Source organism: Hipposideros armiger, unplaced genomic scaffold (genome assembly GCF_001890085.2).
Source record: "Hipposideros armiger isolate ML-2016 unplaced genomic scaffold, ASM189008v1 scaffold_227, whole genome shotgun sequence".
Classification (NCBI taxonomy): domain Eukaryota; kingdom Metazoa; phylum Chordata; class Mammalia; order Chiroptera; family Hipposideridae; genus Hipposideros; species Hipposideros armiger.
In genome coordinates, this window is record NW_017731577.1 from 423,475 (window position 1) to 438,568 (window position 15,094).

The 15,094-nt window shown below is 38.8% G+C and overlaps 1 protein-coding gene across 3 annotated transcripts in view; it reads left to right on the forward strand.

Moving 5' to 3' along the window:
• BCAT1 (branched chain amino acid transaminase 1) overlaps window positions 1-15,094 on the forward strand; it is an 87,182-nt gene that overhangs the window by 58,453 nt on the left and 13,635 nt on the right. For all 3 annotated transcript variants that reach the window (XM_019654641.1, XM_019654639.1, XM_019654640.1), the window contains exons 6-9: window positions 3,770-3,933; window positions 6,047-6,189; window positions 12,077-12,162; window positions 14,789-14,929. In XM_019654641.1, coding sequence (XP_019510186.1) covers window positions 3,770-3,933; window positions 6,047-6,189; window positions 12,077-12,162; window positions 14,789-14,929 — 534 coding nt within the window. The remainder of the gene's footprint in view (window positions 1-3,769; window positions 3,934-6,046; window positions 6,190-12,076; window positions 12,163-14,788; window positions 14,930-15,094) is intronic.

Here is a 15,094-nt window from a genome sequence, read left to right on the forward strand (position 1 = left end):
TAAAAACTCTACATGACTTTGTTATCCCTTCCTTTTGTGACTTACACACTCAAGGCCCTATATGGACCACTGATCCTCTCCGCGTTTCTTACAGCACCCATCAGTCCAACATTTTTTACCATTTTCTTCTCTAACTAAAATTTTTAAAGAATGGGCAAGATTAAAAACAACAACAACAGGCTGTTCTTGGGACTGAAAAAAATAAAGGTCATGCTGTTCTTTTTGAAAAATGTTCCCCTGTTGTTCTCAATTATCCTATTTCTTCTCTCTCTTACTTTCTTTGCCAAGGCAGAATTATTCTCAAGCCTTCACAAAGCTGCTGTGCTTCTCTGCCGTCTAGGACAAAGCATGTGCTTTTCTCAGCTCACTGAGCTCTCCTGGCATTGTTCAGATTACCTCTGAAATCCTGCCTTTTTAGAAACTATTGTGTGTGTGTGTATGTGTGTGTGTGTGTGTGTGTGTGTGTGTGTGTGTGTGTGTGTGTGTGACTACTACCAGCAGGAGTGGTGGGTGTGCTGGGCTCAGGGTGCGTGTGGTCTGTGAGATGATGAATGAGAGGCTGGAAGGTAAGGGATGGGTCTGGAGGCCAGTTCCAAGGGCTCCTCAGCTATACTTCTGGGAACCGGTAAAGGAGCCGTGGCAAGCTACCGCCATGCTGTCAATAAGATGAAGAAATTCTTGGAAATCTAGTTGCCCATTACAGCTGATATCTAATTTCTTCGTGCGGTTAAGGACACTGGGGTCCTTTTGCTTCTTTGTGAAGGCAGCCAGGTCTGTATTCATGCAGGTTAGGAACTCAGTCTTGGCGAGATTGCATTAGTTACCGTCCTTTCCAGTATACTTTGGAAAGCAGCCATCAGAGACTCGGTGCACTGCTTTGGTCTCTGTAGGGCTGGACATTTTTGCCATGTTAGAGTAGAGTGAGGCGAGGAGGCTGTAGTGGGGAGCAGCACGGCGAGCTCTCTATAAACTAATTTTCTGATTAACTCAGATGGAAGTGGTAATTTTCTTTGTGTTTTTTTTTTTTTGAGTGCAAGATTTTTTTTATTGTGGTAAAATATACATGACAAAATTTACCATTTTAATAATTTTGGAAGTCGTAATTTGCACTGTGACATGTCTCTATTTTTTATCACACCCAAGTGTCTTTTTATTCTGTGCAAAATATATATGTATTTAATAGTCTTGTATATGTATTTATTTGTGAGAGATAATATAAAGAAGAATATTGTTTTGTACACATCAGAATTTCAAAGTCATTGTCGTCCCTTGAGAAGTTATATACTCTGCATCAGAAACCTTATATTCCTCATTTTCCATGGGGCTTTTAAAAAGCCCTCTTCAATTCCTTATGTATTAAAATAATCAAAGACACTAGTAGAGAAAAAAAAAATCAAAGTGTTCATAAGGAAATGAGACTCATTGAAACTGATTTACACAACTTATCAGATGTTGTCTTTCATGCTTTCTTCCTGTTTATATGGCTTTTGCTTTATTGGATCAGTAGCCTGACCTTGTCATCATAGGATTATGTTTACACCATTTGATTAATATTATATAATAAACTCTTAGCTGTAGCAGTAGCACAGAATTTAAATTGCCTCCCAGAATAGAGAGGAGACTCATGACAAAGACAAATAATGGTTCCTGAGGTTAGAAACCCAAGCTCCCTTCCTGACGCAGTTATATTTTATTTATTCTCACTCTTAAAGCAGTATGACCATTTTCAGTAAAGTCACAGAGTTCGCCTCATGAACAGACCATCAATATAAGTAATCATTCAAAGATGAAGGTGACTAAGTTGTGATCAACACCAGTACTTGAAGTACTTTTGTGAAACACAGGTTGACCTTGCTTAAATTTCAGAAAATAAAATGTTAGTACACATAAACACATTTTTCTCTCAATGTTGAAAAATTCTAGTCTGTAATTTGTCTGCTTGATAAGAACAAAAGTATTACTTAAAGGTTTATTGAGTTTTTTTTCTTTTTTTCCAAAAATAGATTTAAGGCATAGAATTATTCCCCATTTCCCATCTGTGTGCTCTATACTACCACCTAGTGGAATAGTTGGGACTTTGCCTGTCAATTACAATTGGGGGAAGGGAATGAAATAAGACCAAATTTATCTCAGAAAAAAAAAATTTCCATGATGATGGGCTATTGTTACTTTTTTAACTTTAGTATAATGCAGGTTGCAAAAAAATACATGAGTTCAGAGTAAAAAAAGTCCAGGCATTCATGTGCTCTCTAGTAAAATGCTTAACAGTTTGTCCACAAATAAGCTACTTTATTCAGAAACTCAGGAGCTGGATACATTTCTGAGACTGTATCCTGCATTTTGCATTTCTAAATTATGTTGAGGAGTTTTTCTTAATTCCTCAGCATGAGGGTTCATAAAAATATTTTAAATATTAAATTTCAAAGCTTCTCTGATATGACAGAATCATTGTATTTACTTAACTGGCAGTTAAATAAAAATGCAGAGATAAGACCGCCAGTTTTTATCAAAGCTGGGAAGGAAGGCAGATGTGTATATTCTGAGGTTTTCTCTCCTAAACAATGAAACCAAACAAGACAAATTTAAGTTTTAAGGCTGCTCACTCTTTTCTTGGTGAAGGAAAGTGTGTTCAGCCCCTATTAAAAGAGCAGACACAACAAGCAAAAAACCCAAACCAGTTGCTTGCTGACTAATTTTTTTAACTTGGTTACTCATCATCGAATGTCTGTTGGCCTTGTGGCCACCCAGGCTTGGTCCTCATGTTCACTGGAATGAGAGTAGAATCATCTTCCCTTGCTGGAACTGTCTCTTCTCATTCTTTCCATGACAGATTCCTACCTCACCCAGCCAGACCAGGCTCTAGGAAGACTGGATACCAGCGCTATACATCCCAAGACCCTCAGTGAAATAGTCCTGACTTGTTTTCTTGCTTCTTGTGTTCTGGAATGGCACAGGATAGCCCAGTGACCCTCTCTGCCTGGGTTATATGTAGCCCTCATAATTTTCAGTCTCTCCATTTTCCTCCTTAAGAAACCAATGCAAGTAGTTACTTATAACTGCTTTTGTGCTGAGGGAGTTTGTGTGATTGTGCAGTATTGACTAATGGTAAATGTTGGTGGGAAAGGCCATCTTCTATGTTTGTCAGTCACGAGACAAGATCCTGAGTCCCTTCTCCTCTGCCTTTTAGGGGGATATTTATCTTGTCTGGTGCCTTTGCCTCTAGTAAAGCTATACTCTTGCTGTCTGGTACTTGTCCTGGTGAGCTCTGGGAATGGCACACTCCCGTACCACCTGCTGGAGGCTGCCATGTCCTGCTGCCATGTCCTGAAGCGGTCCGTCATCTGTGAAAACAGAAAGGGGAAGTCAGAAGCAAATACTGATATTTCACCCCAAAGACTGAAACCATGTCTTGAATTTTTTCCCTTTTTCAATTTCCAATCAATGCAGCATTGAAAGGTGGTCTATAGCTATTCGTTAAAAACATACTTCTCTAAAAACCCTACTAACAACAACAAGAAAATTTGACAAAACATTTGCTTTTCCTCTAAAATCAAAACAACTCAGGAAGCAAAGCAAAATGAAACTTAAGTACTCCATTCTTGGTATTTTCTTCTTAAAAGACCATCAGACTCCGTGTAACTCAATGTTAGAAGTGACAGCTCCTGTCCTTAGATGACCCCTGTAGGAGACAGTAACAGATCTATTCTAGTTTTTAAGACTGGTGTCTACATTTTAAATGAACAGTGTGTGTACTTTTCCTTTATTGCAGCCTTCTCTTGGAGTCAAGAGGCCTACCAAAGCCCTGATCTTTGTAATCTTGAGCCCAGTGGGACCTTATTTTTCAAGTGGAACCTTTAACCCGGTGTCCCTGTGGGCCAATCCAAAGTTTGTAAGAGCCTGGAAAGGTGGGACTGGAGACTGCAAAATGGGAGGGTAAGTCTGCATTTCTGTCTAAAGGCAAGAGTTCCTCATGATAATTTCGTTGCATTCCACTTCAAAACTACATCTATATTCATATTCTTTGGGGTTGTTAGAAGAGTCATGACATATTTTTTTCTATGTTTTTCATTGCAAAAATGCGTCATGACTTTTCCGACAACCCAATAATTGTAATGCACGTTTTTGTTTTGTGTTTAGTTTTCAGTGTTTTAAATGGGCTAGTTGTTTAAAGGATAACCTGTGGCCCTTTCTAAGGGAGAAACATTGAATGTTATGCATAGGCAAGAACTAAAATGAGTAACTAAAATAGGGATCAAATCAGGGCTTTGAATGGATTGCCCCTGGATGCTGGTCCTCTGGCTGCAGGATGACGACTGGCATTAAGGAGCACCTGGGGCTGGGAGCAAGTCCCTCAGTTGGCTTCAATGAGTCCTGTCTGGGGAAGGGCCTGCTTTACTGAAGTGCTGTCTTCATAGCCACAGATTGTAGCCATACCTGTTGCCAACTGGCTGAGAGACAGCCCTGCTGTGGCTCTGTCAGGCCAGTCTCATAGGCCATAGGTAGCAGGCTGGAAATAAAAGAGCATTTGAAAGTGTTAGACAATTTCAGGGATGGAATCGGCTGTGAATGGGGAATACTCCTATGGCTGAACAAAAATCGCTGCATTAGCCAGTATGGCCTCTACCTTTGTGTGTACCAAGCACTGATGTGTATCACATACCTGGGGTGGCAGCAGTCCCAGGAGGTTACTTAGCTGCAGTCCTCTGGGCGCAGGTTCAACATATAGATTCAGGAAGTCCTGAGAGATGAATGACATGCTGCTGGAAGGGGAGAAAGACACTGACAGCTGGCTCTGACCTCTGTCTGTCGTCTTTCTTTATTTTTTTACCAAAAAAAAAAAGTTATAAAATTCTGTGTCCTGTCATCCCTGTTCAATTTCAGCAACTGCATTCTCAGTGGGTAGAGAAATCCTGATGGGGTTCACTAAACTAGGAAGTCACTTTGCTTTCTCTTTGGTTTAGAGTTTTCCTTCCTATGTTCTAGGCTAGCCAGGTTGAAACTACTTTCGTTTACTCTCGTGATTTTTCTTTTACTTCTTCAGACTTCATATATACCACTGCATACCATCTCTATCACTTTGTTAAAACTTTTCTTAGAGCACACAAAGTGGTAATCATTTTTAAAAGCTTTTCTTCTTTAAATCTTGCTTTCTAGCTCCCCCTACCTACTAAGGAAAAAGATAACCTGGAGGCATTGAGAAATTGCAGGAAAATATTTAGTTTTGGTATGTGGGTAGATTGTTATTTATTATAAAGATACTATAATGTATAATCACAGAATACATGATCACTGTAGACCAATTTTCTGCTTAAGACGGCCTAAACATGATTTTGAATAATACAAGATGAGAAAGCAAGTTGAGGAAAATGGGTTATCAGAATAGTTTTTGGTTAAAATCGGGATTTTTAACATTGTGTCCCATCTTTTGGGGAACATAGACATTGGACGTTAGGCATTTCTTGGATATATTGAAAGGTCTCAGTTAATTGCTGTAACTTGATACAAGTTTCTTCTCTAAGCCTCACTTTCTCATCTGAATTATGGAAATAATCATAGTGCTGACCAATATTACTAGTGTGAAGGTTAAAATGAAATAATTCATGTAATATTGCTTTTTTTTTTTTTTTTTTACTGTTATTAACTTGGCTATTTACCTGTGTTCTTCTATCTCCTACCTTTCAATTTACAATTCCACACTTTAGCTTTGCTGTCTTTCTCTCCAAAGAATGCAGTTAGATCATTTAGGTTCTCTGATGACTTTCCTTTAACGTTATGCTATTTATAGGGTATAGTGTGTTCCGGGAGTGCCAAAAAAATGTATACACATGACTTGTAGTCACCTTTTGTTAACCATAGATATTGAGTATTACAATTTTAATACAGTTTTTTCCTTTCTTAAAATGTGTATACATTTTTTGGCACCCTCTGTATATATTAAGAACATAGTACATTGACTACATGCACAAGTGAATTAAAGACGTATTTTAGTATAAGATGTAGGGGTTGAAGTATAGCAACAATCAGTATGTTTCCTCTTTCTTAAAAGGAATTATGGCTCATCTCTTTTTGCCCAATGTGAAGCAATGGATAATGCGTGTCAGCAGGTTCTGTGGCTTTACGGAGAGGATAATCAGATAACAGAAGTTGGAACGATGAATCTTTTTCTTTACTGGATAAATGAAGATGGAGGTAACACACTCAGATTTTTAGCTTCTTGCTTCCCCCTCCCTACCCCCCTTCATCCACCCCCACCCCCGCCATCATTTTCAGTGGGATTGGAGAGGAAAGAACTAGAACCTCAGAACAAGAGCATGAGTAGCGCAATTCCAGTGGCTAAGGGCTACCATATTTCTGCTGTCAAAGTAGATATGAGTTTAAGTTTACAGAATTTATAAAGGTTTTGTTATTATTTTTTTGGCTGTAGATGTACTTATTATTGAGATGTCAACTTAAGGAATTAAAAACTCAAAGATTTGCTGCCTCATCCCTTTTGCTTTCTTACCATTTTTCTTATCAGAAATCGCTTGTATTTGGAGCTAGGCCTCAAATTAATTTAATGGTCATTCACCATATGCTATGCATAAAATGCTATAGTAATAAACATAGTCTTCTGATTCTACTGATATAAAATTCAGTATACTCTTGCTATAATTCCTTCAACAGTTGTTGCCCTTTATACACATTTTGATAATATAACAGAAGCCTTCTAGATTTACTCTGGAGCTCAATTTGATTGAAGCACACCATTTCTAAGGATATATTGTTCTATCTTTGTATTGCACTTAGATCTTGGTTCATTCAAGTCTTAATATATGTCTACAGTAAAAATCAATACTTCTTTATTACCTTTAATATCCTGAATGTTCATTATCTCTCTTTGCTATTCTTCTTCTTATTATTATTATTAGTTGGCGGAGACCATAGGAGTTCAGTGAAGTGTTGACAATGTTTATGGTATTGAATTGAATGGCCAATTATGGGGGGAAAATACAGATACAGTAATGCCTTGGTTTGCGAGCATAATTCGTTCTGGAAACAAACTACTTGTATTCCAAGACATCACTTATTGACCATGTTAAAATGTATTAGAAATGTTTGCTCGTCTTGTGGAACACTTGCAAACCACCCCATTCCAAGATTTTACTGTATATACATTTATTTCCACTAGAATTTTAATAGTCATAAAAATTTCTAAAAACATATTTTTAGACTTGCATTCTTAGGCATTTCATAGTACTGAGTGTAGAGACTAGAAATGTAAAATGTTAAAGTTCTCAAATACTTATATAGTCTCAATATTGGTTTTAATTAATATTTTTAATGAAAGTTTTGTTTTATATAGCTACAATAGCCTCTATTGCTCTCTTGTTATTTGGCTATAAATAGAGGAAGATGGTGATTCAGATGTGGCTGACTTCAGAACTATGCACTAATTTGAGCATTAGTTGCAGAGACTAACTAAATGAGCCTTATATTCCATAATCCCTGGCATATAAAAAGCCAGATACAGATCATGCTCTTTCTTCCATCCCTGCTGTTTGTACTGACCACTGTTTAAAAACAAAATTTATACTGGAATATTTGTGATTTCTGCATTTGAGTTATTGCATATGACATATATCCAAAGCTGTGCTTGAAAGATGACAGCCAGTGTTGAACTCTGCACTTAGGAGATAATAAATTGATTCAATTCATTCTTCCCACTCTTCACCACCCGCCCCCAGAAAAACCACACAACCCTAAACAAAAATGGTGACATCATGCAGAAGCGGCAACATCGTTATTTATGGATGAGAGATGTCAGGATTTTAAGCACAGTCTAAATCAGAGCTACATGATTTAACCAGAAACTGCCTTGGTGAAAAATTACCCCTTATCCAAACAGTAATCATGGACCATTTCCACCATGGCTTTTAAAGATCAGAATAGAAATGAGTAAATTTGTCTTCTGACTCTTAGAAAATATACAAGACCGTAAGAGTTATTATTCAGATTATGGTTGCCTGATATAACTTTAGTTTTAATGTGAAATGTGCCCCTTCCATTTGAGGGTGTTCACCTAACAGATTAAATACAATTTGAAGTAAGGAGAAAGGCAATGAAATATGTGCTTGAACAGTAGTATGAGAGAAGAATGTCAGGAATAACCTTTGGGCTAAAACCAAAAGAAGATGTTGAAGCAACTCTGTAGTAACTTTGATTTATATCATGTGACTTTAAGAAACTACCAAGAGTAATAAGTTGAAAATCAGCAACATACTGCTTTTTCACACACTTTACCAATAGGAGGCATAAGCAGAGTTCTTTCAGTCATAAACTTCCTTCTTTCCATGAGCAGCTCCCACACTCACTGCTTCTTTTGGACAAGGCTGCCCAAGAAAGTCAGATAAAGTAGATAATCTGTGTTCACAGTGCCATGCACAATGACTGTAAGTGGTATGTGCCTGTAACTCAGGCGGGTTTTGATTCCAGTAACAGCAAGCCTGCTGGTAAGCTCACACAGCCCTGATTCTCCTTTTTACTCTGTTGATGAGGACTTGAACACACTTACTTGCTAGTCACTGTTGGAATAAAGGATTTTGCCTCGTACCGGACACTGGAGCCACCCTGAGAGTAAGACCTCATTGTCTGGTTGAGTTCACAGTTAGTTTGGGAGAACGATCATGGCAGTGGGTGTTGATGTTGGTTAGTCTGCCCAGGTCCCAGGAGCCTTGTTGGTGAACAGGCGTTTACATCATCTTTCCTGGAGCACATCTCCCTCAGGTGTGTCTGCATGGCTGGCTCTCTCACCGCCTTCAAGGCTTGGCCAGCATACCTAATTTTCAGTGAGGCTTTCCTTAAGCACTTCAATCAAAATTGCAAACTGCTTCCCAGCATTTATTACCTTTCCTCTTTATAACCCTGCCATGGTCTAACATCCTGTTTAGCATAATAATTGTTTGCCTCTGCCTAGTAGAAAGTAAGCAAGGAGTTATAGAAGTTCTGTTCACTGCTGTGTCCATAGGGTGTAGATAAGCCGACTGCACATGGCGGGTATTCAATACACAGATGCTTCTCCACTTAGGATGGGGTTATGTCCCGAAAAACCTATTGTAAGTTGAAAATAATCATAAGTCGAAAGTGCATGTAATACACCAAACCTATCAAACATTCTAGCTTAGCCCTGCCTACCTTAAACATGCTCAGAACACAATATCCCCAAAACACTGGCAACACAGTTCTCTGTAGAGTATTGGTTGTTTACCCTCGTGATCATGCAGCTAACAGGCTATTTGCCACTGCTGCTGCCGCTGCCCAGCATCACAAGAGATGTATTACAGATCACTAGTCTGGGAACAGATAAAAATTTAATGTACAGTTTCTACCGAATGTATATAGCTTTCATACCATCTTTTTTTTTTTAAGATTTTATTGGGGATTTGGAGAAGGGAACAGTGTTGGGGAATTGGGAAGGGGAACATTGTGTTTTTCCAGGACCCATCAGCTCCAAGTCAAGTTGTTGCCCTTCAATCTTTGTGGAGGATGCAAGCTCAGCTCCAAGTCCAGTTGCTGCTTTCAATCTAGTTTCCGGGGGGCGCAGCCCACCATCCCATGCAGGAACCAAACTGGCAACCTTGTTGTTTCACCAGCTGAGCCATCTGGCTGCCCATTGGCAGCTCAGCAGCAGCCCAGCTCGGGCGCGGCTCACTTGCCCATGTGGGAATCGAACCGAAAACCCTGTAGCTCAGAGCTCGTGCTCTAACCAACTGAGCCACTCAGCCTGCCCACATACCATCTTTTTTTTTTTTTTTTTTTAGCTGAGCCATCCTGCCACCTGTTGGCAGCTCAGCGGCAGCTCAGCTCGGGTGGGACTCGAACCGCTATTGCTCAGAGCTCACACTCTTGAGCGAGCTATTAACCAACTGAGCCACTTGGCCGGCCCCCCCTCACCATCTTAAAGTAAAAAAAATCATGAGTCAAACCACCAAAGTTGGGTCCATCTGTACATTTGTTGAATAAATGAATAATTGTGCTGGCGGTGTTTACGGCACTTAGGCAAACCCACATTCCTGGTTCCCATTAGTGCTTCACTTTGGGATGTCACAGATGAATCCTGCTGTTATTGCTTCTAAATTCATCAGCTCCTAAAAATGATTTCTCTGTCAAAAACAAGCTGCGCTTGTAGGCTCTGTTTTCCTTACGTTGGGCAATCTGGAGCTAGTTCTGGCTCTCATAAGCTTGTTTGTGGTTGCAGAGGAAAATGAATGTTTCTCACCCAAATGTTGTCATGTCATCATCTCTGTCTGGCAACCAGAGAAGCAGATGTTCTGTTCTTGACCTCAGGCTAGTGGTTACAGTTTGGGTGTTAAATATATTTCACAAAACTGAATTTGCACATCGGGGCTGCTGTTTTCATTTAACTTTATGTAGTCTTGGAGTTCAGCATGCTTTAGGAAAGGTCCAGTTTGGGGGCACTGGAAGTATGTTTGTCTATGTGTGAGGTGTGTATGCATATGTGTGTACACACACATGGATCCGTACATTTATGATCCAGTTAGCTAGCTCGCTATTGCAAAACACGGGCTTATTTTGAGATCACCATTTCTAAACATGAAAAAAGTAGCCCTAAGGACTTGCCAAGAGCAAATTTTCTCTTTCCAGAAAATAGTTTTCAGCAGATCGTTTTCAGCAACAAAACTCAAGAGAATCATACTGCTATCTCCAGCAAACTTGATTGTTCGTTTATTTTTTATTCAAAAACTCTTATTACATACCACTCTGGGCCAGGCACAGGGATAAATGTAGAGTTTTGGTCTTCCAGACAGCTTGGTGGTTGGGGATATCTGATGTAACCACGGTGGAATAGGCAAGCCCAGGCCATAGTACACGAAGGAAAAGGGAAAGACCCCAGTGCTGGGACACTTAAGCTCTGGTGCTGACTTTTCCCCAGTGTCACCAACCTTGCAAGTCACTTATCTTTATAGAGCCTCAGTTTCTTCTATAAAATACAGATTGCACTAGGTGATTTCTAAAGTCCCTTTTAGCTGTATAACATGCTTAGGGGAACTCTGAGACACCAGTGTGATCACTACACAGCTTTTGTTACCTGGTGGTCCTTTCAAGCATACCTTTTGAATTCCTCTGCAAACATGTGGTGGGCAATGCATTGTTTGTTACAAGGTTCAACATCTTTATAAAGCGGTGATTTAAGGTTTTCATTTCTCACTAGATTCCTGTTGGTGGGTGTCAGAGGTGGGGACGAGAGAGGCACGTTTAGTACCAGAGATTTCCTTCTGTGAGGAGAGCATGTGCAGATGATGGTTCCCATTGGCTCTCACAGAGGGACCATCATGCCAGCCCTCATGGTGGTTCGGAGTGCCTGGGTCATTCTCAAGTAGACCAGTGCCTCGGCTTTGGCTCTCTGAGTCACCTATGGAGTTTGGGTTGGTTTTCTGGATTGCTTTTTTTTTTCCTTTCTTTTTTGTTAGTCCTATGCATGCTTGACCCACTCTGAGCCCATTACATTTGAATATCAGAGGGTAACATCAGCAACTCTATAAATGATGTGGCTACTCCACTAGTTTGAAAACCACTATAGAGAGATGATCCGAGGGAAGTGTGGGAGCAGTGACCTGCCTGAGTAGGCACACACACTTCTTGAAGGTGGGCTTCTGCACAGTATTCTGAGGTTTGGTAATAATGTTCCTTAGTAAGAGCCTATCTACATTATTCTTAATTACTAACCAGCTTTAATCCACTAAAGTAAATTTGGACTTCACAATGTTCCTCTTAAGTGTATTCTGTAGCTCTTGAGAGTGGCAAACCATCTCATTTTTTTACTGATTAAGGATACACTGACGATGATTAGATGAATGTCTTTCTTTTTCTTCTTTCTTTTTTTCTTTTTCTTCTGTTTTAAAATAAGAATCTACCTGAGGTGTGAATGGATTTGGGAAGTTGGACAATGCAGCACAGTGACATTATCTTCATGTTTATTACTAACAAAGTTGCAAGAAACAGTTTTGTTTTTTAATGGCTATTGACATAAAGCATGGCTAATAGAAAGTCTGAAAATATTCCGATTTCTAATTGACAGAAGAAGAGCTGGCTACTCCTCCACTAGATGGCATCATTCTTCCAGGAGTGACGAGGCAGAGCGTTCTGGACCTGGCGCGCAAGTGGGTGGGTGCCTTTGACATGAACGGCGCTTGTAAGCATGACACAAAAAGTAATCAAAATAAGCCCAGCTTCGTGTTGAAATAATATATAGTAGTTCCAACCAATGTTATCTAATCTTAATTCTACCTTGAGTGGAAAGAACCTTTCTAAAAGGACTGTCTTGGCAAGACTACCTAATAAGCATTGTTTATAGGAGGGCAGGGAGAAACCAGTTTTGTCAGGTTGTCCTGGAGAAGAAGTATTAGTCTCAAGCTCTGTATCAGGTGTCTCCTGCCGACTCACCTGGTTTATACTTTGTGTTCTTCCATTTAGCCAGTCCTTAACTTTTCAAGTCTAAGTATATTGTTTCCAAATGGTGATAATCCGTAGTTCTCCCTTCCTCTGTTTATTCCAGTGTAACCATGCTTGTCATAGAAATTAGTTTTCCGCCTTCTCCACCTACCCCCACCCCCGCCCCGCCTCCTGCTCCCTGCCCTCCCAAATTCACATACATGCTTATATTAAAACGAAAACACTCAAGCAAATGTAAAATTGTTTTTAGTAGCCTTTCTGATTCATGTGACACAAGCAAGCATGTTAAACTGTTTGGTATTGGAAATGACATTATCACATACTCAAGATGAATACTGAATGAGTTGGTTATCTGGCAAAAGTTCTTGGATGGAACTTTTGACCCATGTGTTAAAATGCTGTCCAAGGGACATGAAAAGGCTTTGAGCATAGTGTGGTCAAACAGTACTAATAGGACAAATGTTTAGAAACACACATATTATCTATTAGAAGACTAGCACAGTTTCTCTGGAAAATACTTTGGAATTAGAGGAAATGTGCTATAAATAATTCTACAAAACCCTGAAGTAGACAAGACCCAGCTGCCGCATGCTGGCTGGCACATTGGGCACGACATTTACAAACTGTTGGTATTATTTCAAACAGCTTGCCCTGTCCTAAATATGTTTGCAGTTGGAAAGATGTATTTTCGAAGCTCAGTAATTTTTGTTTTATTAAAGAAAAAATTCAATCAAGTACAGAAGGTTTGATGACAAGTTGCAAGGGGAAATGCTTTCCCACACTAATGATTTGCTAGCATGAAAAATAGGTTATTATGGAGGAATTTTATTCTTGACTCCTTAGCTGTAATTTGTTTTAAAAGCTATTTTAAAACAGGGAGGCATAAATGCCAAGAGGCGTGTGGGGGGTTACCATGACTTGCCAGACAGGGGAAATTGTCCCAAGATAAGTAAGGGTGAGCAGAGGAAAAACAATTGTGTTTATTTACAGGATTTTTTTTTTTTTTTATCCAGAACACAGAGCTCAGCTTGTTTTCAGTTAACTTGGCTGATTTTCTGGAATTTATTTACCTTTGAACAATGTAATTGCAATTTCAGACTAAGATAAATTGAAACTTGCAAAAAGCCATATTTCTATTGCAGGCATATATTCCTACCCTTCCAAATATACTTACAGCATGATGCATTCTTCTTCTACTATTTTGAATCTTGCCAAGGGCTGTGATTTCCATTTTTATCTATTGTGGATTTGTAAGTTTTAAAAAATACTCTCTTATTTTAAAAAATCTATCCAATCTTTATTGCCCTTGCTTCAAATAGCCTGTTGACAAACTTTGAACTTTAACCACTAACATAAAAGAATGAGAATTAAACAGATTAAAGAATGAGTATTCCACAGATAGCTTAAAGGCATTTTTTTTTCATATGCTATCCTTGAGCAAATAAAATAAAAGGTCCCAGTAGTTCAGCAGAAATCGATGAGGTCATACCAATAATTCTGTGATGAAACCCAACCTAACATGATACTAAAGAGAAGGAAGAGGGTTACTGCCGTAAAGTCAATGAATCAGTGAATTTAGGAAGAAAAAAATATATGTAATGCAATTTCTCAAATAAAGTCCAATTAATATTTTAAAATAATGAAATATTTCAGATATTTAAGTTCAGTCTATGTTTCTACTCCATAAAAGACACAGTAGAAAGAGGACCAGTTTTGGAGCCACTCACATCAGATCTGAGTTCAAATCCAGTTTTTGCCATTTACTTGCTGTGTGGCCTTAGGGATGTCATTCAACTTCCTTGAATCTTAATGTTCTCACCTGTAAAATGGGGATATGAATACCCACCTTGAAAATGAGAGAACTTGGCATGCTATTGGATGCTCAAGAAGTGGTAGCTATAATTATTAATATTATAATATATTCTCTTTTATGATAAGAGGGTTGAAGACACTATCTGCGTAAAACACACATATAAGTAGCACTTGGGGTGCATCAGTTTGTGAGACATAAGCCATGACAACAAATACTCGTAAAAAGCAAAAAAAAAAAAAAAAAGCAGGCATATATTAAAGTATTCCATGCATTTTTTTATTGATACTCTTACATTATATATTCTGATCATCTCATTTAGAGAGCTGTGACCTTAGAGTAGGCTGCTTAACACCCCAGTGTATTTACAGATAAGATGGTGTTATTCTCTCCAGCTTTCCCTCGAAGGATGATTGCCATTATCCAAGTTCAATCCAAATGTATAGTAGAAAGGTAGGTACTGCGGGGCTTTTTTGCATGCCTTTTCCTTGAAAGTATATACTTTTTATTTTTTTATATTCCAAACAGGATGAATTTAAAGTGTCGGAGAGGTACCTCACCATGGACGACTTGACCACAGCCCTGGAGCAGAACCGAGTTAGAGAGATGTTTGGCTCCGGCACAGCCTGCATTGTTTGCCCGGTTTCTGATATACTGTACAAGGGGGAGGTAAGGCGATGTTTCTTCATTTACCCCCTGTTATTGCTAATCATTTGCCTATGATTAAATGTTTTTTTGTTTATGTTTGTTTTATATTTTATAAATATTTCTTTTTTTTTAAATTTTTATTGTGAAATACTCATTTTTTAGAATTAGTTTCAGCTGTACAACACA